The sequence below is a fragment of the Halyomorpha halys genome, unplaced genomic scaffold (genome assembly GCF_000696795.3).
Source record: "Halyomorpha halys isolate HHAL.00 unplaced genomic scaffold, Hhal_1.1 Scaffold51.1, whole genome shotgun sequence".
NCBI lineage: Eukaryota > Metazoa > Arthropoda > Insecta > Hemiptera > Pentatomidae > Halyomorpha > Halyomorpha halys.
The window spans coordinates 1,118,469-1,141,738 of NW_027108122.1; the positions used below are offsets into that span (position 1 = coordinate 1,118,469).

Below are 23,270 nucleotides of genomic sequence, written 5' to 3' on the forward strand. Positions count from 1 at the left end.
TTGTAGAAAGGTATTCGCACTTGAAGGTACATAAAACACTGTCACTAATACGGAGATTCACTAAAGAGTGGCTGTAACTATCATCATTACTGTCAACGTGGAACCTGAGCTAAACACGATGTTTTTTTAGGAGAACAGCAACCCTAATAATATTTTCAGCGCTAGTAACTTTTTCGCGCCTCCAAGCATGGCATTGGCATAAACCAGTGTTACCAGATCTCCATAAGAAATAACAAAACGAGTTAATGGTTGTAGTTTTTGTTTTTATTCCTTGCTACAAATATATTACTTTATTACACACAATTTTTCAAGATTAATGGTTTAAACGTTCAACATAAAAACAAAAGAAAAACCTAATTTAGTACAAAATGTATATAGAGCATTTTTAAAATTCCCTACTCACCTTTCCCAAGCAACGCCTCTGCTTTTCTGAAACAGGTTGGCATCCTGTCAAAATAATTTTTTTTTTTAATACATGTTTGTAACTCCTAGTGGACCCTACACGGGCAGTCATTCATCACAAAAGCCAAACTGCTTCAGCCATTAAGACCTCTGTACAATTCTTACGATTTACTTTTTTTACCCCCTGCTTGGATATTTCTGACGTACGGGGAGCTACTATTCTATTATAAACATGGTAAGGAGGGGAGGGAGAAATTATCACATTTACATTCCGTATGCCAGCTAAGAATTAAAAGTTGATCCCTCAGGCCGGATTCGAACCGGCGCCGCTGCAATAACAAGCTTGCTAAAGTAGACGCCCCAACTCTCTCGGCCATACACGGCCCGCTTATGTATGAGATCCCGAGTAGTAAAAGTGCATCTGCACGTTTGCCAAACTACAGTAAATTCGCGCTTGCGCAAGCGTGTGGATGAGTTGTTTGGGTTGGCTGGAACAAGTTGGCCTGAATTAGTGGCCTACCCGTTAAGAGTCGGTTTTTGGGCACAAATCAGAGGGCACTTGTGCTGCATCCCCACGTTTGTGTTCAGTGAGCATTGTTTTAGAACCACCAAAAGATAAATATTTGTGATGTTAGAGTTTTAATGAATTGAAGAATTTCCCTAAGCTTCAGATTTAATAATTAACTCTAGTTAAGGAATATATATTTCAAAATCTTTCCGATGTGGTATAAATACACTTTTTTCAATCTTGATAATTAACTTTAGCGGTTCATTTTTTATTTAACTTCGCACTAATAAACATTTATAAAGACATTAAATGTCTAGGTAATTAAATTAACAAGTTTATGATAAAAATTCAAGAACAAAGGTTGAATTTATAGGTTACGTAGTATCATTTCTATGAATTTTTATCATCTACCACCCATTTAGCTGATATTTACGTTATCATTCATTTTGCCTATCTTTAGCGTGTTCATTTTTATGATGTCAATTGAATGTAATAGCCGCCTTAATTTAAAAGAACATACAAGTGTGTGGATAGCAACATATGTTGATTCCTTTGTTTACCAAGCATTTGTACAGTCTTGGATTTGCGGGAGGCAAACATGTATATAACCAGTATAAGAATCTTATATATTACAATAAAACGCATGACAAACGAGGTACTGTCTCCCTAAAGGGGCCCCTACATGTTGGCCAAGCCATGGTACGTACCTTACACCTTCTCAGTACCCCCTCAACTTCAAATTTTAAAATTTTCTGGGTAATCCATCAGTATTTCCTATTGAAGATCAATTTCAGTATTCACCTTTGGTTTTACTGTCATTCCGACTGACCGAGTAGGGATCCCTTACAATTTAAATAACGTTAGTAGCACACTCATGGGTACACCCAGCGAGGGGCAGAGCTGCCCCTCCCCTAGAAGTAAAAAAATATTATTAATCTCATAAAAATTAAATTTTTTTCAAGCAAATAATTATTAATGTAAAAAAATTAATTTTTTGTTCAAGCAAATAATTGTAACGACTAATAAAGCCCCGCTATAATTATATATAATTCTCTTAAAATTTTGGTTTCAAATGCATTCCCGTGCTGACCTGTCAACCAGAACGACTATGGTTTGCCCCCCTTAATTTTGATCCTCGATATGTCCTTGAGCAAATTGAATCCATTTGTTTTACTTGATTTTCTTTGAGTATCATACTTCAACATTCCAGCGCTATAGAGATCATCGGGTAACACTGTGTTTGAAGAAAACACGAGAAACTGCTATTTCATATTCCATTATTTGATTATAAATTATAGAGAATAATACTTGTAGTATTTTAAATAGTCTAAATTTATAATCAATCATAGTTATTATATAATGAATCAATTGAATATTTTTTATTGTATTTTTTTCATATTTGGACAGACGTATTATGTGGTAACACTGAAGAATTAAGTGTTTTCAGCTACTTTAATTTTTCATAGAATGGGAGAAAAAAATAAAAACAATTAAACGGAAAATTATTTAGGTCTGATAAGTAACAGGATATTAATATAGGTGGTTTATAAAAATGGAATCGAATATTCTGGTATTTTTTAAATAATATTATAATGTAGTGTAAATTTAAAGTAATTTCCAATGTATAAACAGATGCAAATGTCAAACATTACATATGAAAAAAAACCTTAGTTTTATCTAAATTGATATGATATAGACTATATAAAAAAAAAATAAAATTGAAACTTTTTTAATAATATTTCTGAATGTATTGTAAAAAGAAATAAAAATATTTCAGGAAGAACTCTCACAAAAAGTGAATAATCTTGGAAAAAACTTGACTATATTTCTCACCGAAGTGAGACGTACAATACTAGGACCTGATATTTCAACTTTGTCAAAGAGTATATTTACAATAAAGAATAATCTAAGCAATCTTCTTGATCAACTTCCGACCTCTCAAGAAAAAGGTAATGGCTGAAGAGAAGGATGAAGGTTGGTGAATATGTAAAACATCATTTCAAAAATAGTTAGCATTTTAAGCGACTTTATAAAGTCAAAAACCTTTTAAAAAACCCTAATCTAAACTATGAAGTAAATAATGTAATATATAATACATATATGATTCAGAACAAAAAAAAGAAATATATTCACAACTAATAAACTACTTTATTTACATCATTAATTATTTTAGATCAATAATTAAATAATTTTATATAATCCTGTGATTATTGGAATCTAAATTATCTGAGATTCATATTTCATTTTTTATGTACTGACCAATGCGGGACACTTAGACCAGTCTGGTCACTGTATATTATGTTTTAATTGTTTATAAAATGATTTGTACTGTAGGCTGAAACTTATATTGCTTTTGTACCTTAGCTGGTCCACTCCCTTTTCATTTTCTTCACTATAAATTTGTACCTATTATTTTTTTTTAATCTGATAATTTTTCTATTTTATAATAAGATATTCGGTATCTTTTTTTTCAACAGAGAATCAACATAGAAATGATCTTCATATGCTGAGATATAAATATTTAAGTCTCCAGAAGGAATGGGACAATCAACAGGAGCATCTCGGCAGAATGCAAGGGGAAGTTTTTAAATTAAGAAATCAACTTAGAACACAATCTTCTTTTTGTGCCTCACTCGGATCAACACTAGGGAATCTAGTATGGAAAGCATCACGACTACAGCCAGTAGTAGAACTTTTCTTAACAACTGTATGTTTATTCGTTATAGTGTGAATAGTTTATTAAGATAATTATGGTCTTAAAAAACTTTTAATAACCTTTGTGATAGTATATTTGGTATTAGATATTAAAGATGAAACATTAATAATCAATTTTAAATTTAATCATTTAATTTTCTGCAAATCTTCAGCATGGATTAAGAATCATTTATCTTAAGCTATTTAATTTAAAATCAGAATCATAAATATATTTTTTAATTTAATATTATCTATCTTCCAAATGTCACTTCAAGTATAGGTTTAATTCACTTTTACAAAAAATGGTTTGAATAGAGGCAAATGATTCCTTTTTTGTAGAATAAGCTCCCTGAATTGTTTTCAATGACCAGTGGGACACTGATATCTTTTTTGGAAACATATTCTAAAGACTTACCAGATCTTCATTCAGATGAAACCCAATTTATACTATCAATGGGTGGAATAATAGCAAACATAGCTGCGGTGCCCGAAGGGAGGCACTATTTGGTCAGTGATTTTTCAGGAAAACAATTGATCGAACAGATACTTCAGCTTCTTCCTAAAATTCCCCTAACTACAGGAGATCCTTTAAAAAGGTATGAATTAACAATTTATATTCACTATATTATTTTTTTGTTTTGGTAAAAGATCTCTTTATCAATGTTTTTGTTTTATTGGTGTAGCCATAGTTCTAATTTATACATTGTAATTATAACAGAACTTAACAGTGTGGCTCAACAACCCTCAAAGAAATATCCAACTGTTTGATCTCATTAAGATTAGTACTAAAAACCATCGAGAAACACCAACAATTTTAATTTTCAAAGATAAGAATAAAATAATAAAATAAAAATTGCTAATGCAGCTAATAGGTTAATATTTACTAATAAGTGAATTACATCTGAAGCATATCAAAATAAAAAAATAAGACTAATGTGAAGGACACACTTTCATTTAAAATACTCCACATATAGCGTTCTATTAATAAGAAAAAATTAATTTAACTTATACACTTTATAATTTTATGTGTACAAGTTACTCTTTCGACTTGTCTCCAGGTTGCCTGACCTTATCTACATAATTCATTATTTACCTCTAATTTATTTAATTTCTTACGTAGTTAAGTAACTTTAGATTGAGCTGTCCTTCGAAAAAGTAGATTAAAATGAGAGAATATTTCTTGTTGACTATGTTAGATGACAAAAATAATATTGCATGACTGTTTTTAACCTTAGGTAGATTAGAAAGTGAAAACAAAACCTATTCTTTGGAAATAATCCAATCTTTACATTTATCTAAATCATTTTTAAGATGAAAGGGACTTTTATTTAACAAACTTACTCCAGATCAAATTAGTTAATCTAAGTTACAATGGACCCTAGTCACATAAACTAATCTTTGTCCATTCACTTAACTAGTGGTAAGAAACTAACAATAATTACTAAGTCAACGTATATCATTTGAAAACAAATTAAATGAAATTGTTTAATACTTATCCATTTCAGGATCCTGCTCATGATCCTTTATAATGTAAGTATTAACGCGGCTGGTCTATTGTTGCTACAAGACCAGAAGCCTCTGCTGGAAACACTAACCCAAATAATAATGTGTGATCGTACTCCAGAGTTGAAACTTCTATCTCTCAGGCTTTACGAATCTCTCACCTACGAGTTTGGGTCTGTTGCAGTATTTAACATACACAGGCAATGTGTAAGTTTTGCATTTACTTATACAATATTCATTTGAGAACTAATTAAATGTACTTGACTACACTTTAATTGAAGTATATATTCAGCCTGAAGTTGAAAAATATGATTTCTTTGTTGTTATTTTAATTGAGATTTGGAGAGTAATTACAAAATCAATCTTTTGTTTTATAAAAAGTAGAGTTTCAATAGAAAAATTAATCAAGATGACAGCAAGACCTAATGAACTCCAATTGTTAATAAACCTATTCGCAGGCCACAGCATACTTAATACACCTTAAGATCTGTTGATTACTATGTGATAAAACTTGCCACATTAAATGGCTTTCCCTTTTGAATTTCATATAGAAAACCAAAAGGTTCAACATGGAGGAATAATAAGACTCTATTGATTTTTCTCGAGGTTGGAAAAAAGTACTTGCTGAAATTGTCTCTCCTCTCTCCAATTACAGTACAGCGGGGTATTACAAACCCTAACTTCCTGTAGGATAATTTTACATCCCCTACTCAGAACAATCCTAATTCTCAAAGGAATGAGGAAAAGTTGAAACTTAAAAGTTAAAAGAGTTCTTAATCTTGGTAACTTATCCCATGTTTTTACAATTAACACTAGACAAGAACTTTACATAAGATACACATACTTGTTAAGTATTTAAAAGAGTGGTCACTTTTTTTTTTCACTGTGTAGTTGTAAAGTACTTTGTATTTCATAGCTTCTGATGAAGAAAATGAAATATATTTTTTATAGGTTTGTTTAATTTGTAAAGAAAACAGTTTATTAATGTAATGTAATTATTGTACCAGCATCAAAATGGAACTATGCAATAATTAAAATAGTATATTGTTACAAAAATCTTTGTAAATTAATTCTTTGCTGACATTAATGTTTTCATTTTAATCCTTATTCTACTCTCTGAGTGAAATAATGCATGTATCGTTGTTTACTTTCACTAATATTTTATTTAATTATGGTTATCAATTGTCTTTCATTCGGTTTTACAAATTTCACTGAAAATGTCCGAGGAAAAAATTTTCATTTACAATCTTCTTAGATACTACTGAAAAAAATGACTGAGTATAGAAGCAACAACTAAGAAAATGTCAGCAGTGTAAGGTGAAAACGGTGCATTGATACACAGCTGCTTTATGATTCATGCGGTTCAATTCTGGGAGAAACAACAACAAAGATAATGCTTTATTTTTTTGTGGAATTATGAAGGTGCTGCAAACTTCGAAGTGGTTTCAGATAGCAGATATTTGATTGAAACTTTACTCGAAAAAGTGTATGGAATTTAAAAGCAAAGAATCCTCCTTTGGTCAATTAGAATAATATAATATTTCGTCAAGACAATGCTCCTCTGCATCATTCAAGCTTAGTCAAAGAAAAATCTAGCCTAATAAAACCTATTTTATGCACAAGGAATTTTGTAGCAACGTAATATTATCCAATTACTTGCCAAAGAATATAAACTATATTTAAACAAAATATCAATGAATTTGTTTTAAACTTATCCTTCCTTCAGATTAAAAATTAAAAAATAATAGCAATTAATTCAAAACTTTTTTTTTTTAATGTTACAGAGATACAGTGTCAACTTCTTCAGCTAATATATATATATTAAATAAACATTTCCACAATTGCATACAACCAATAATGTCATTTCTAATTATTAATAGATAAAATATTCAAATAAATAAGTATTTTAACATTATTTTGTTCATTCCCCTAATCCGCCGCAGTATTTTGGGTGAGCCATAATTTTTTAAGTATATAACAAAGTTTGAATCTATAACTATAAAAAAAGTTGGTCAATGACAAAAACAAAAAGGATCAAAGTTCAAAATTTAATGAGACTATGGGAAGGGGCAGTTGAATTAATTATTATTATTATTATATGATTAGATTTCAGATATTAAAAATAAATTTAAGAGGTTTCACATTAAATTTTGAACTTTGATCCTTACGGTTCTTGTCTTTGACCAAATTTTCTTTGTAATAGTTATAGATTTAAACTTTGTTATATGCTTAAACGATTATGGCTAATCCAATAATACTGAGGCAGATTAGATAAGTAAACAAAATAGTTTTAAAATACTTATTTATTATACTGACTTTTTTAACATTAATAATTAGATATGAAATTAATTAATTGCATGCAATTGTGGAAATGATTATTATTTTAAAAAATATTAAATTATAGAACCTGAAAAGGGTGACACAATATTCCCGAAACATCCAAGAAAAAAATGTATGAATTAAGAACTATAATGTTCTAATTCTTGGTCTGAAGGCAGAATAAGAGCTTTAAAAAAAAAAAACATAAATTAATAAAGGTCACTTGAAACAAATAGATCAATGCATTTTTTTAATACATTATTATTGAAAATGTACACAAAAAATATTTACAATTCATTAAACTAGAAATTTTTTTTCAGGTCCCAACTAAAAAACTACAAACGATTATGTCAGACACAGATGCAGAAATGAGGCAATATGCTCAAAGTATCATCAACAACATGAAAAAGGCTGAAGAAACCTTTGTCCTAGCCCCTATCGAACCCAATATTCCTTATGATCAGTGTATCTTATCAAAAAAGATATGCTCTTAAAATGAAGAACTTTGACTTAAAAATATAAAGGGAACAGGTGTCTAATATTGTAGTGTCTACAAAAATAATAAAGCACTTTATATTATAATTTATTTTATTTAATAGTTAATAAACAAAATTGTCTTTTCTTTCTTGATTGAAGGGATGATTATAAGAGAGTTCCAAAACTTCTACAATTAGTGATGTGACTATACAAAAATTAAGAAATTACTTGACAAGCTACTGCTACCTCATAAAAATTTCCAATTAATGGCAGACAGTATCTGCTGAATCATTTGCCAATTAGTTTTTTTTGTATAGTGGCTACACTTGAGAATTTTTTTATAAAATAATTTTTTGAAACATAGTAATGTTTATATAAGGGCTACGAACAAAAAAATTGCTCAAAAAAATCTAAAATACTAAAGTTTAGTAATTTCTTATGGAAAGAATTTAAATACCTGAAGTTGAATGAATGTAGAAATATGCTGGCCAGAACCTACCCCTTATATGCCAGAACTGCAATATACCAACTTATAAGTAAAAAGTAGCAGCAAACAATGACAGCGGGACGTTACGATTCAAATAAATAGGTTTATTTTATTAGAATATTTGATAAGGCAACAATAGCTTGTTGACCACATTTTTTTTTTGTTTTAACACCAATTGTTGAAGTGTCTAAACCGCTTATCATCTACTCAGATTTGAGAGCTCTTAAAAGTACAAAATTTGTACTTGTTTATAGCACTTGAATCATTTATTTCAACTTATTATACTTTAAATGACATCAAATTCTAATTATTATACAGTGAAACAACTCAAAACCGACACCCTCTATATGACAGAAACACCCATTACCAGACACTTTTATTATGATCCCGACCAGGTTCATTAAACCCCTCTATTACAGAAACCCTCCACTCCAAATACAAACCAATTTCATTAGCCATCAAGACTTGTCACTCCTCTATAATAGACACATATAATAATATATGAATGTACAAATTCATGATTCCAGAACTAAATATTGTAGGTCACACATTATATATGTGTCCAGTAAAATGATCTATTGATATATATATTTTTTTTAAATGGTATAAAAATTACTGTTTTTTTCTGACTTAACGAAGCATCACAGGTTAAGTGGCGATTTGTTATCAATTCTATTGTGTTCTTTTTATACTAAACCATTCTTAAGGGAAAGCTCTGTATCAAGGACAAAATCGTCTTCCCCATGAGTATCTGTTATATGAAAGTTTCACTGCTCTCAAAATTATTATACTTGTAACTTATATTTTCAACTGAAATTAATATCTATTTTATTAAATAGATATTAATCTAAAAAGATGGCATTTTTAATAAAAATGCCATCATTTTAGATTAATATCTATTTTATTAATTAATAAAAGATTAAGGGGTTGCTGAGTTAAGAGTTAGTGTAGTCTTGGACTTATATAACCTATCTGGCTCTAAAATTGATAAAATGAGATCCATTTCCCATTTAGCCTCTATGTAAAACATTTTTTCTAGGTTTATTTCATTCTGCCGCTGATCTTATCCTGAGACCAGTTCAGCCCGAGGCTAGTGTACAAGCTTAGTCTAGAAGTTAGCTCATCCCCTGACCCAGCAACCAGTCAATAATGTTTCATGTACAAATCAAAACAAAACATTTAGAGGTGATTTTATAATAACTAGTTAATATTAAAACTCAAAATAATAGTAAAAGTATGAGCACCAACTAAGCTACTAAAAAAAAAAAAAGTTCCTGTTAGTGAGTTATTTTTTTTTTTTTTACAAAAAAAGTGCCTCCAACTATTAATACATATTTTAACATTTTTTTCTCCAACTAGAATGTCTACTCTTTCTCTTTTTCTTGAACTTATTCTATTATCTCTTCACTTAATTAGTAGAAATGCTTTTTTTAAACGATGTTGATAATAAAATATTTTAAATTAGAAACTTATCCGAAAATGATTATAGAAAACTAGAAATATAATTGGAATCACACAGATAAGGTTATACAACATCTATAATCTTATAAATATATTTATAAAATGATAAAAATATTTAATAATCTATTATGTTTATACATAAACATGAATATATATATAAGATTTCTGAATAAATACAAAACATATTTCCATAAAAACTCTATTCTTAACGAGTCATTGGTATTGGAGAAATTAATTTGTACTTTTCAGTTTCACCACCGCATACTAGTAAGTCCTGAACAATTTCTAATGGTTGTACCTTCCTAAAGACAACTAAATGTCTCTGGTCTTCATTCTTTCCATAACTTCTAGACTTTAAATTATATTTCCGCACCAATCTGAAAAAATAAATTACAAAATGAGATACACAATACAGGATTTTTATCATCTTAACAGAAGTATATTCTAATTTCAGCAGTCATAATTTTTACAGTAAAGAAACCTATTAACTAATAAAGACATATTGATGAAAGAGTGTGCAGTGTTAAGTTCTATCTCCTAGGTATGGTATGTAATAAAAGTCAATACTCTTAGGCCAGACTCGAACCAGTGCTCTCTGACTGGGGAATGCTAAGTTGATGTCTTAACACACAGAGCCATCATGAACTTTGAAATTGATATTAATAATATAGTTTTTATTTATTAAGCCTAAATGGTATGATATATTATAAATTATCAAATAAAAGCTATATAAAGGGGATCAAGATTCAAGAAATACAATGTCTATATTGGAGGCTTCGTACATAAACAATTAAATAAAATAACTTAAATTAAACTAACTCATGAATAGTTCTTCGCTCATCTTTAGTAAAATCAGGCGTAAAAACGAGATCTTGTTTATTATCAGAATGAGCATAATCTTCAATGATACGAGTAACCTTTTTCCTGAAGTCGTGGAAATTCGTTATTCCCAATCCTCCTCTCCTTACTTCACGTTCTTGAATCCTAAATTTAAAGAATATTTTTAAATAACAAAGAATAAATACAAACAAATAAATTAGTATTTTATAATTCAATAATTAAAAAAAAAAAACTCTAGATCAATATGACTCATATTGATGAATTATTTAGAAAGTGTGCAAGAAAAAGTTCAATAAAATAGTACATACAAAAAATGTTTAAAATGGTGCAACACAATTGATTAAGAATTTTTTTTTTCGTAAACCCCAATTTGAGCAATAGATTAGTAATATTTAAACATACATATAAACAATTATTAATATTTATTTCAGAACTACTTCCTTTTTCTGCAGTTAAACTACTTAGTAAGAAGTTTCTGAGGTGTTTAATCTTTGCGGTAATTGGTATTTCATTGTTTATTTAGTAAAGGGGTGGGGCTAAAAAATATGGTTAGTCAACTATATATGTAAAAATGTATTGGAATACAGAGAATCTCTAAACGCATTTAAAGATTATCATGGTTTTGGAAGGTGGCTGTAGAATGCACTAACTGTAACATAGACAAGTGGTTTTGTCAGGAGATATACAGGTTAGGAAATATTCTAAATCAAAACCACACAATTCAAAAATTAGGACTTACTAGATTTTGATAGTAAGCCGATTATATAAATAAAAAATATTCTTTGACTAAATGCATAAAACAAGTTTTCATTACTTGACAGGTTCAGCAATGCCCTGTTCGTCCCTGCCAAGTCCACCTCCTGTCCACCCCATTAACTTCATCAGTTTGTTACCAATATTACTTTCTGCAATAGGTGTGTCAATATGCGCTCTCTGTGGAGCTGTATCATTAGATGTTCTCTGTAAATCTCTATCTACCTTTTCACCTTCAACAAAGGGTGCCTTCACCTAAAAGAAAAGAGTCTGAGTTTTTATGATTGTCAACTATAGATCTTATAGCTACAACTATAATATAGTAGGCCAACTCCCTCTAAAGAGAATATAAAGTTATAGATTGAATTTATGTAATTATAAAAATTAAGATAATACTAACTTAGTTTCCAAAATAATATACATAAAAAAATTCAACAAACCAAAACTGTAAAAGATGTCTCTTTGAGCCTATCAAGTGCAATGCCACATGCAGCTTCCTTGGCAATTTTTTGAGTTTTTCCTTCTCCAGTGGCCAAGTACATCCCATCCATGGAGAACTTACAGGAACTAAAGAAAAAAATATTAAAATTACTAGTTCCCAAGCATCACTCCAACATGGAAATTAGACATATATTCAATTATACACAATAAAAAAGGGGTTGCATATTGCGATTGGCTACAACCTGACACCTTAAAGTAATTCATATGTATGCGAATTTAGGCCTAGCGTTCTGAAGATTAATCATAAATAATACATCTTATACTTAGTGGGAATTCAATACTATACAAAGTCGAAAGCTTTAATAATTTTTTTCAGTAATGCTAAACGAAACACAGTTGCCCAAACATAAAATCATACATAAATAAATAACAATTACCTAGAGAAAATCAAAAAATAGTGTTTTCAGTGTCAATTTACAAAAGAATTTACAATTCCCATTTAGAGCAAACATATGAAAATAACAATAAAAACAAAACATAATGAAAATGGCATAATACACAACCCTTACATTTATTTTTTGTTCATGGGTGATTAATATTCATTGACTGTTTCAGAGATAGTCCAAGTTTAATTCTGTAGAAGTAGTCCATTTTGTTCATAATGGACAAAATCAAATACACCCAGCTTAGAGACATGAAGCCCGTAAGCAGTTTCCAACATTGCTACATTCAAGTTCACAATTAACTTCTCCCATGTTTTCTTTCTCCTTTATTTTAAAATTAAGCATTGGAGATTGGGGCCTGAATTTGGAAATACCTAACTGCATTTTCTTCCGTGTAAAGTAAATGCCCAATTTTTTGGTAAATAAAAGCTCAGGGAAATATAAAGAAAAACAAAAACAAATAAAAACAACTTCATGAACAAAAAATAATAATTTAAAAAAAAAGAAAAAAAAAAAGGACAAATTCACAAAACACGAGTAATCAACTAACTAGGTAAACATAGAAATGATAAGAAGAATTAAAGTGCAGTGTTTCTCATACCCTCTATCAACATTATACTTCATCTACACAATTACCCAAAGACTAATAATGTTATCCATTTTGTCTGTTTTGTGCAAAAATTTCCAGCAGACTGAATAATATCAAAATTAGTTTCTGAAGACGATGAATAATTAGAAAACTGTGTTACTTATTTGTTAATCTTATAATATACAGGGTGTAACGGGATAAAGAATAGGTGTTTATTAAATTATACAAGATTCTGAACTCATTTTTAATATGGTCACACAATAATCGAGATTTTAAAAAATGTAGTAATGCTAAATTTAGCATAGAATAAATTTTATTTTACAATGCAACCATGCAAATTTCACAAAAACTTTCTTTTGGTAAACTATTCAACAGTACACTTACTTTTATGATTATTTATGTTATTCATTAAAAAAAACTGGTTTGTTTTAGTATGCAGATGGAATGTTGATTTTATGATGGAATGTTGATTTTATGATGAAATACCAGATAAAAATTCTAGCAGAGATATTTTAATAGATTAAAAACAAAAAAAAAAATATATTTTTTTATTTCGGTGAGGAATCAACCGAAAACCACGAAAATAATTAGTTCATCAACATACAAAACAAAACAATGCTGAAAAACGGTATTAATCCATTTATAATACAACCTATATCATCACTCTCTTAAGATTAAAAAAAATTTACTCAACAAGACTGAACAGAAAACTATATTTTGTTAGAATTTAATAAAAATTGTTTAGTAGCTTTTAGGAGAATCAGAAAACCTTTAAAGTATGGAGTGGTGGCAGAACCACAAATATTTATAAAAGTAGTCAATCATTAGAAAATAAATTCTTTGAAATGCAGTACAACCCCAGATTGCCGAATAAAATCAAGAAAATATTGAAAACCTATGATTTGTAAGAAGTAAAAGTCTAGTATGATAAAAATCCATTAATAAATGGACTTACTTAATGTAAAAACAACTTAAAAAATATAAATTTAACAGCCTTAACCTGACAAAGCATCAAATCTAACCCTAAAATTAATGTTAACAACTCTCCAAGTCTTGGATAAAATAAAAAAAATAGAATGGAAACAGATATAAAATATAAAATAATAAGACAAAAATAAAATAGAAACAAAAACCACTAGAGGTAATATATATATATATATTACAAATGATATACAATGATGTATGATAAAATGAAGGAAGAAGATAATTGACCGTAAGAAGTAGATTAGAGGAAGATAGTCCGGGTGGTGGTCAATAAGGGTATCGAAGTAGTAAAAGAAAACTATTTATTGTTAACCAACGGTTTGCCCCACTTTAAAGGGCTGTAAGAATGAAGTTCTGCAACCAACTGAAATAGCACAACTTCATTCTAACAGCCCTGCAAAGTGGGGCGAAACGTTGGTTAACAATAAACAGTTTTTTTCAACTACTTTGATACCTTTATTAACCGCCACCAAGACTATCTTCCTCTAAAAAAAAAGATATAGAATAAAGATAGAAATAATTAGAAAGAAAACACATCATGGAGCTAGTTAATCCCTTAGTGTAACACTGTATGTTGACCAGGGAGACACTACCAACAATTCTGTTTTAAATTATATCTGTTAACAGTAGACAAAGTCATTAAAGATGAATAATTGTATCAGAATGTCGAGTGTTACAGGTAGAATAATAAACATGTCAAAAGAAATATACATGGTAAGCTTAAAAATTAAACTACTTAGATGGATAATTGTAATTTTTAACAATTTATTAAGTAGTCAAAATTTGTATGTACTTAATTTATTTATTGGTGACCATAAATTCAATGAACGGAAAAGATGGTCGGGGGGGAGCAGAAATGAACACAAATAAATGTAACTTACTTTATTTATGCCAATGTTTTGGTTTAAATTGTAGGCCTTTATCTGGGCGAAAAAACAAAAGGAGAAAGCAACCATAATATAGTGAGAAAAAAAAACAATTTAACCATAAATTGAAAATATAACAAATACTAAAAGAAGTTAATATATAATATTGGAATATAAAGAAATCATACAAAAAAGACAACAAGCTTAAAAATATCAGTTAATGACAATAAGAAAATTAAGAATAAAACATTGTTCTATATAAATAATGAAAAAAATTTAAATTAAAATGATGAAAAATGTGTGGAAAGAAATGATACAAATGAAATAGTAAGAAGTATGAAAATATATAGATAAAATTAACAAAATAAAGAAGTGATATCTACAGTTATGTAAGTCAAAAGGGAGAAAGTAATAAAACTAAAAATAATCTAGTCCTTGTTATCTCTCTTTTTTTTCTTTTTGCCTTGATGCCTTCATCCATCATGCCTACAATTTAGGCCAAAAACATCAGCACAAATGAAATAAGTTACACTCATTTCCACTAACCGCAACCCTAACCATGTTCTCCTAATTTTTAATTTACTTAATTTGAATAAGGAAATAGCACTTTAAAAATTGGAAAAACGGGGTGAAAGCCCCAAAACGTTGAAGGTAACAAATGTATTTTGATTAGAATTTTAAAAAATTATCAAATGGAAGATTTTCACAGGGCTTTAATTGATTAATAAATCTCTTCTTCCTATAAATTATATTAGTAACAATGTTTGTACTTAAGGTAAAACCAAAGAGCTACAATTACTTAAAAAATAAAATTAAAGAGACAACAACAAAACACTTATTTTATGTTTATTATAAAGGCTTACTATAGTTCATGATTTTGGGATATTCCATACGATGTAGTCATATGTGCAGCACTGGCAGCCCTCTCGATAATGCTAACTGGTCCTTCATCGCGGACAGTACTTTTGAACACAACCACTTTTCCAAAAGGTCCACTATCCACTATTTCTTTTACTTCATTCAGAGCTCTTTTTGTTTCAAAAGAAAACAATCTATTATTGGATCGTTCCTCCTGAGACCAAGGCTGCGAATGTTGAGGTGGTGGCTGGAAGTGCTGGGAATCGTGAGACCATGGTTGTGTTGGTCGATGGGGTTGCTTGTATTCTTGTGCACTAGATCTGATCACTTTAGGATTTCTACCATTAACAGAACCTTCAGCTGGTCTCTTTCTATGAGGTGGGCTCTCAGTAAGGTCAATTACATCCTGTTTAGATGTTGATGGGCCAGGATCTGAGGCCTTTACAAAGGCTATAGGTCCGGTTGTACCCTTGAAACGAGGATTTTGATTCTTTGCTTGACCACCACTCTGTCCAGTAAAAGCTGAAATAAAAAATTATACAATCATGGGCAGAAAATTTCAATAGATATTGTAATGAAATAAAATAATTTACCTTTTACTTTAGCTTCAACAGCGTCTGAAGCTAATGAAAAAGCTTTACTATCAAATTTTGAGCTTTTATCTGATACTCCTTTAGAAAGTTCATCAATTAATTCCATAACCTCATCACCATACCTATAATAATGAATGATAGAGAAATCTTTAAAAAATAACATAGCAATTAAAAATTAATTATGAAATATTCAATAATATAAACAAATGAAGAAGATAAAATCAACTACTTATCATACTTCAGTTTATGTGAAAATCATAGATTTGTTACCAGATAAATTGAAATGATTAAAATAATTTAAATATATATACATACAAAAACCAAAGATGATTCACTCACTCATTGTGATATCTCCAAAACCACAAGGGCGATTAACTTGAAATTAGGCACATAAGTTCCATTTGAGTCCTAGACACTCACTGAAATGAGTTTTTGAAAATTCTGTCTAACTGCATGATGTAAAACCGATATTTTTCAATACAATAAAATTCCCTATTCATTTTTATACTATTTTCCAGAATCTTATTCTATTACTAGAAAAAAGGATGTTTCATAATTCTAATAACCGAGGATAAAAAAAAAGACAAAACCTCCAAGAGTGAAAAAAATATTTCTGCTATAAAAATATTCCAAATTGTTCCTGAACAGTTAGGTTTTTTTTCCCTTACTTGAATAGTAAATATAAATTCACAAGGAATAACTTTAAAATTATAATTCGGGTTTTGAAAACCTTATTCAATAAAAATGATGAACTTTGATACCTTCAATGCACTTTTTTTTTTAACTGAACACTTCCATGATTCAATAAATAATATTTATTTGCACCAGTTTTAGCTTCTGGTGAATGAAGTAAACATTTAGAAAAAAGTTTAATCTTCTCCAAGTGTTCTATGTTATTCAAAAACTTCATTTTTATTTGTATAGAGACTTATGATTTAAAGTAGAGGTTTCTAAATCATAATATCTTGAAGGTCCTATAGGAAAAACAGGTAACATTATAGACTAAACTGTAAATAGATCAAGAGATGCCTCTATGATGTAAATTATTTTGAGATTAAGGCTTAATAAAGGAGAACATAATTCTTATTGGTGTCAGTCATGATTAATATAATATAATAATTATAGAATGGTATTATTCAATATATTTTAGTGACCATCACCAGGGCAGTCGTCAGCCTTATAAGCTGAACAGAACTATTTTCTGTATATTTAATTTGTTATTACTATTAATATATGGAGTAAGGTATTATGAAAACGAAACTTACAACTATATAATAATAAGAGTTTATTGTTTTACATAAAATACAGAAACAATTTTCTATACAGAATTACTTAATGATAGTATGAGTATAATCAAAAAATAATAAAGTAAAGTCTTCATAATAACACTAGTAGATTTTGAACTATTTTTTATTTACAAAAATTATTCACAATATTCTTCTTGCCTTCCTTTCTGCAAAAGTTTGAATAATCTAGCCAAAATTCAATATTCTTGCTAACCTAGACTGAATAGCCAACACTTTCTTTTCTATTTAAACTATAAAAACATATATATTTATAAATTAGGCCGCACTGTCAGAGTATGATAAAAGTACCTGTTATAATATACTTTATATAAATTGAAATAATATGTATATATTTTTTAGTCAATTGTTATTTTATTTTTTTAAAGCAATTTTTTTGGTACCAGGGCCAGGGGTTGTTAACCCATCTGACCAAACGTAAACCTCATCTGGACCATCTTTATTACTAATATGGTCACCTATTTAATTTATGACAAATGATTAAGAATTCAGTTTAGTTTTATACTAACCGGGATGAGAAGAAATAAAAAACCTAGTAAGGACGTAGATATATATGTTCTATTTCAGCCAAAGGGCATGAAAAAAATACTTACTTCTAATTATCATTGGTTCTAATTTCTAAAAATGTTTAGTTGTTATTGTATGCTTATTTTATTTACTAAACAGAAACTTTTCTGAAAGACATAGCTAGAACAACATACCGGTGTCACTAATACTGTCAAGCTGATAGCTTTTTTTTCAGGCCACATTAAGTATTTTAAATTAATTCTTTAACAGTTAGTGTGTATATCTCAGACAGGTTTTTCTGAAATTTAATTTTAGTCAGTAGCTTAGAAACATTTTTTATTCATTTTATAGAAAATTTAAATACTTTTCAAGAGAATATATAGAATTTTACTTAGAGTGTAATACTTTTTGAGACTTTTGCTAACCATTCGACAAAATGTACATGTAAACTTGTTTCAAATATTCGGATCGTATTGTTTGGATTATTAGAATTAACTTAGCTTTTACTGAATCTAAAGTAAAGAAAATCAGAAATCACAAGTAGATAGCATACTACATATAAATCCAGGCTGATCTAAATTTCAGAAAAATTAGTATGCTGAACTATACAGCTGTAAGCCATAGCTCCTCAACTGGGCTCAAAAGTAATATTCCTGAACAACCAATCAGAATCCCATTATTTACATTTTACATCTAATTCTAGCACTATAAAATGGATAAAAATTTCATAGACCATGAACAGACCATGGTTAAAATTAGCAAGAAACAATAACAATTACTAGAGTGGAACTTCAAAAACTTCTTCGCATTAAGATTCGGAAGGCTCCAAATTTGTTATATTGTGATTTAAAAACTTTAGTGATCCTCTAAGATACATAATGATTTGTACAGAATTCAACCTCTATTAAAATGATTAATATATGAGGGATGAGAAATAATAAACAGATCAAAATTGAAATATATAAAGTCTTGATTAGGCAAAACTAGAAAAATAATGGTACTTAATACATATAATAAATAACTGTACCATATTGGAACCACAATAAAAACATTTACATTAACAACAGAAATATGTTCTCTCCACTTACTCACTTAATGAACACTATTTCTGTTTTTTAGCCTTCATTGATGACATGAACAATGCAGTTTAATTATCAACAAAACTTTTTGCATTAGGTCCCTAAATAAAAGAAACTAACTTAACGTGACCAGCTAGTAGAGCCTCATATCCCATCACACCAATTTTCTTTACTGAGGTGAATAAATAAACTAAGCATTATACTAAGGAAATTTTCGTTACATAGAAATTGCCTTTTGAAAAAAATATATTACTTTATCAAGGATTATTAATTTAATAATGTTAATGCTTCATTATATACAAAGGATTATTTTCCATTGAATGCTATGGCTAGTTCAAGGTGATTGAAAAAAATTCATTGTATTGAGGTTACACTGCATAACAAGATTTGTGGGCTAATGCTAAACAAACCATAAATACTTCATTCCATTCTAAATTTTTTAAATTAATGAAAGAATAAATGCAATAAATGAACATATTTATTTGTTTTTACATGATACTTCAGCAAAGGCTCTGCTAAGCTAAATCGAGCAAATGGAAAATTAAACTCACCTACATCCTAAGTAATGAACATTACAAAATATCTGAGCAAGGCAAATGAGCCTCTCTTCAGGATATTTTTCTTTATGAGTAAGAATGAATTTCTTTTTGAGTTCCCAGTGGTGAGGTAGTTCATAGTGATAATGGTATTTATTAATATCCCAATTGGTATCGAATTCCATGTTTTCTATAGTTTTATCACATCTCCAGCTAGTTAAATTTTAAAATTAGTTCAACATTAAAACCATTATTGATAAACAAGGAACATGTTTTTAGGAACAACACTTAATTTTAATAAAGTAACCTTCATGGGAAGGTAACATGTTGAGCGTCAAACAACAGTTATTTTTTAATTTTAGGTCAAGTTATAAAATTACCAAAATGAACTTACAACATAGAGAATCATAGTCAGGCTGATTAAATATTTTCATGATTTTTTTTTTAAATATCTACAATTTATTACAAACAAAACTAGAGTAAATTATTTTCCCATTAAATTGAGTACCCAATAAGTTAACTGTATAACCTAGTATGAAACCTTCGATTCATCCAAGACTTTTTAACGTGTTATTTAAATCTTGTTTACGAAATATAAACTTTGACAAGGCGTTTGAATCACCGATTAATTTCTCAAATGGCAAATGTTCTTAGAACTTTTAGTAGTAAGAATATAATTTATAAAATATATTTCACTTTTCATTAGAGCTGTTGTTCACTATATTCGATTTTTGTAGGATGTATTAATACAAACAGGCTTTCTAAGGATCCAATGAAAGTAAATTCTCTATGGAAAAAATCTCTAGCTGCAGAAGCTGCCCTTTTGGAGAAACCATCAAATGTTCAAGAAGCTGGTAGATACACACAACAGTCTGATACATGATTTAAACAAATTATTTGTGAACTTTAATTGATTTTTATTTTTAGATAAATTCAATCCACTAGAACATGAAGACTTTTTTAATCTTAAAAGTAGTTTTACCATCAAGCAACTGTTTGATGCAAGAGTTCATTTTGGGCATAAAGAAGGCACATTGGATCCTAAAATGAAACCATTCCTTTTTGGGTCAAGACTTGGACATGTAATATTTGATCTAGAGAACACCGCAGAGCTGTTATTTGCTGCCCTTAATTTTACTGCTCATATCACTTACAGAGATGGTGTAATACTTTTTGTTAGCCAGAATCCTCAAACTTCCTATCTCATTGAATCCACAGCAAAAGATTGTAAAGAATTTGCTCATACTCGAATGTGGAGGCAAGGAACATTTACTAACTCTACAATGATTTATGGTGCTGTAACAAGACTACCAGATTTAGTTATCATATTTAACACCTTAACTACTATACTAGAACAGCATCCAGTTATTCCCGAGGCTGCTAAAATGGCGATTCCAGTTGTTGGGATTGTAGATTCAAACTGTAATCCAAACCTCATTACTTACCCTGTTCCTGGCAATGATGATACGCCAGTTGCTATCGAACTTTACTGTAAGCTTTTTAAGAACGCTGTACTTGCAGGTAAGAAAAGGAGGCTTTCAGATTTATCTCAAAATGTATGAAAAATGAAAGTCTCTTTTTAAATACATTTATATGAAATGAGATTATATGAACTTAGTATTGTTGAGCAGTGTACAGTGTTGCTGCGGGGATGAAAGTTTACTTGATAATTGTAAATATTAATATTTTGTACAGTATGTAACATTTGTTTATTAATTAAATCTGTCAAGAAAATATTTGTATCAAGCTTTAGCCTGAAACTCATTGAAGTTGTGGAGCTAAATATTTTGATTTTAATTAGTAAAACTGTAAAATAGTTAACTTACTGTTGCTTCATTGATTGCCACCTTTTATCCAACTAATTTTAATCTTAATTAATTCTGTTGAACTACTGCAATGTCGATATTGAACTCCTTGATATTCATTAATTTTTGAATTAATGAATAACTGAGATTTTTAAAGAAAATCCCAATGATTACTAAGAGGATCAAAGGTAGGTGTACAAAATAAACTCGACTAGACAGAAAATTTTAAAATCAATAAACTGTTATTAATATTAAACTATTATTATCACAGCTGTTTATTTCCGTTCGCTATGCTCTCTCAAAAAGAATGAACAAATCCCTGCCAGATTGTTTTCAGCTGAGGGTAGTCTTACACCAACTTGTAGTATTCTGTATGAGCAAGTTTTGAAGTTTCCCGCTACTGGAGCTGGTTTTTTACACTAGTACCAGACCAAGAAATAATGTTAGATGATATAATTTTTTTTTCAAGAAGGGTAGCATTAAATAAAACTTGTTGATTGTTTATGTTTGTTTTAAGTATTTGTAATGAAAATTAATAGCTCAGGACTGTGTAAACAAGTACTGTTCCTTGAACACCAGTTGTCATGCTCAACTATGAGATTTTTCCCCAATTAAGGGCACCCTCTTTATAGAAACTAGGCGCCAGTGAAAACATATCTTTATTCCCTCTTTAAAAACCACTATTGTGGTCATAAAACAATATACTTTAAGTATTATGTAAAGTTCATAATTTTACAGAGCTACAAGACAGTACAATAAAAGCCTAAAAAAAAAAAATGGGTTAGAATAGGTCCCTGCTATCATGGTTAAACTCTGCTCGTGAAACTGTGGTTTATACTATCCTCATATAGTTGGAGAATCATATTAATGTTATATATCAACAAAAAAGTTATAAGACTCATCATTAACTAAAGGATGATGATAACTGATCCCAAACAGCTATAGTAAATAGGGATTACTGTACATACTCGATTAGCTTTTATGGAAAGTACTTAAATATATCTCACTTATTCACACAATCCATGGTACTACAGACTAATGTGTTTTTTTGACCTTCTTAAGGAGCCTTTACAAAGTATCTCTGTTTTATTTGGCTGCTGATCAGTAGGGTCAGAGCATTCCTGATTCAGTCCTCTTTATCTGATCTATGTTAACTCTGTCTCTGTTATTTCCCAGGACAGGATACCCTCTGCTTTTATATCAGCACTGTGGCTAGGCTCTCGTAGTTTCTGAATTTCGCCTAGTGCATTTTCACTCATTATTAACACTCTAAAGATGTTAAATCTCCAATTGCAGCCATCTTACCATTATGAACAAGTTGTTTCAAAAATAATTTTTACTTTTTCTTCTATTTTTATATATTCCTCCAAATACTGAATATTCAGTATTTTAAAGTGTAAACCATCCTATTAAAAAATAATGTCTGCTATTTGTTGATCTCTTACTCAGCAGATGAAAGTAGTTTCAAAAATGTAAATCCCAAGAGGGTCTGTTAGCTTTAATTCTTTTATTCTCTCGCCCAACCAACTGGAGAGGATGGTGCCATAAAGGATTCTCCTAGAACTCCTCACTACTGTGTGATCCTTGTATCTCCATGGGCTATATAGTTGTTTTGTCCGATTATCAACCTATTTATCTAGATTAAATTATTAGTTTTATTCATTTATATTATTAATAGTGGTAATAAATTAATCTGATGCCTTGCTAGACCTTTTTAAACAGTAATTGATAAAATAAATAGAAGATTAGGAGAAGAAAACCCTCATGGTTATAGCTACTGCAATAAAGTGATCCTTTCATAATAAGGGAAATAACTGTTAT

General features: G+C 29.3%; 3 protein-coding genes across 5 annotated transcripts; 2 read left to right on the forward strand and 1 right to left on the reverse strand.

The window, feature by feature from the left end:
* Nucleotides 1-2,571: 2,571 nt before the first annotated feature.
* On the forward strand, nucleotides 2,572-7,995 carry LOC106691019 (heat shock factor 2-binding protein). 2 transcript variants are annotated; one of them, XM_014436670.2, is made up of 5 exons: nucleotides 2,572-2,859; nucleotides 3,388-3,617; nucleotides 3,944-4,200; nucleotides 5,110-5,314; nucleotides 7,747-7,995. In XM_014436670.2, exons 2-5 carry the CDS (start codon nucleotides 3,414-3,416, stop codon nucleotides 7,918-7,920), a joined length of 840 nt encoding a protein of 279 aa, XP_014292156.1. In that variant the 5' UTR covers nucleotides 2,572-2,859; nucleotides 3,388-3,413; the 3' UTR covers nucleotides 7,921-7,995. The 2 variants fall into 2 exon arrangements, with proteins under 2 accessions (XP_014292156.1, XP_014292148.1); XM_014436662.2 differs by having other exon boundaries at nucleotides 2,573-2,884.
* Nucleotides 7,996-9,927: 1,932 nt separating this feature from the next.
* Nucleotides 9,928-20,058, reverse strand: LOC106690836 (NF-kappa-B-repressing factor). Of its 2 annotated transcripts, none has more exons than XM_014436418.2 (8): nucleotides 20,039-20,058; nucleotides 19,660-19,857; nucleotides 16,219-16,340; nucleotides 15,631-16,147; nucleotides 11,885-12,011; nucleotides 11,506-11,699; nucleotides 10,671-10,835; nucleotides 9,928-10,228 (listed from the first exon to the last, which is right to left on the reverse strand). In XM_014436418.2, exons 1-8 carry the CDS (start codon nucleotides 20,041-20,043, stop codon nucleotides 10,057-10,059), a joined length of 1,500 nt encoding a protein of 499 aa, XP_014291904.1. In that variant the 5' UTR covers nucleotides 20,044-20,058; the 3' UTR covers nucleotides 9,928-10,056. The 2 variants fall into 2 exon arrangements, with proteins under 2 accessions (XP_014291904.1, XP_014291911.1); XM_014436425.3 differs by lacking the exon at nucleotides 20,039-20,058 and adding an exon at nucleotides 16,980-17,192 and having other exon boundaries at nucleotides 19,660-19,800.
* Nucleotides 20,059-20,154: 96 nt separating this feature from the next.
* mRpS2 (mitochondrial ribosomal protein S2) lies at nucleotides 20,155-21,465 on the forward strand. The gene is made up of 3 exons (XM_014436444.3): nucleotides 20,155-20,309; nucleotides 20,382-20,498; nucleotides 20,572-21,465. Exons 1-3 carry the CDS (start codon nucleotides 20,282-20,284, stop codon nucleotides 21,204-21,206), a joined length of 780 nt encoding a protein of 259 aa, XP_014291930.1. The 5' UTR covers nucleotides 20,155-20,281; the 3' UTR covers nucleotides 21,207-21,465.
* The last annotated feature ends 1,805 nt before the right edge of the window (nucleotides 21,466-23,270 follow it).

Excerpts from the sequence above, each read along its gene's own strand:
- LOC106691019 (XM_014436662.2), top strand. The coding sequence starts at position 2,863 with ATGGCTGAAGAGAAGGATGAAG. Across the intron at positions 2,885-3,387 it reads GGCTGAAGAGAAGGATGAAG|AGAATCAACATAGAAATGAT; the intron begins GTTGGTGAATAT and ends TTTTTTCAACAG. Across the intron at positions 4,201-5,109 it reads ACAGGAGATCCTTTAAAAAG|GATCCTGCTCATGATCCTTT; the intron begins GTATGAATTAAC and ends TATCCATTTCAG.
- LOC106690836 (XM_014436418.2), bottom strand. Across the intron at positions 11,700-11,884 it reads AGACATCTTTTACAGTTTTG|GTGAAGGCACCCTTTGTTGA; the intron begins GTTTGTTGAATT and ends CTTTTCTTTTAG. Across the intron at positions 10,229-10,670 it reads GAGCGAAGAACTATTCATGA|ATTGGTGCGGAAATATAATT; the intron begins GTTAGTTTAATT and ends TTATTTTTTCAG.
- mRpS2 (XM_014436444.3), top strand. The coding sequence starts at position 20,282 with ATGGCAAATGTTCTTAGAACTTTTAGTA. Across the intron at positions 20,310-20,381 it reads TGTTCTTAGAACTTTTAGTA|GATGTATTAATACAAACAGG; the intron begins GTAAGAATATAA and ends CGATTTTTGTAG. Across the intron at positions 20,499-20,571 it reads ATCAAATGTTCAAGAAGCTG|ATAAATTCAATCCACTAGAA; the intron begins GTAGATACACAC and ends TTTTATTTTTAG.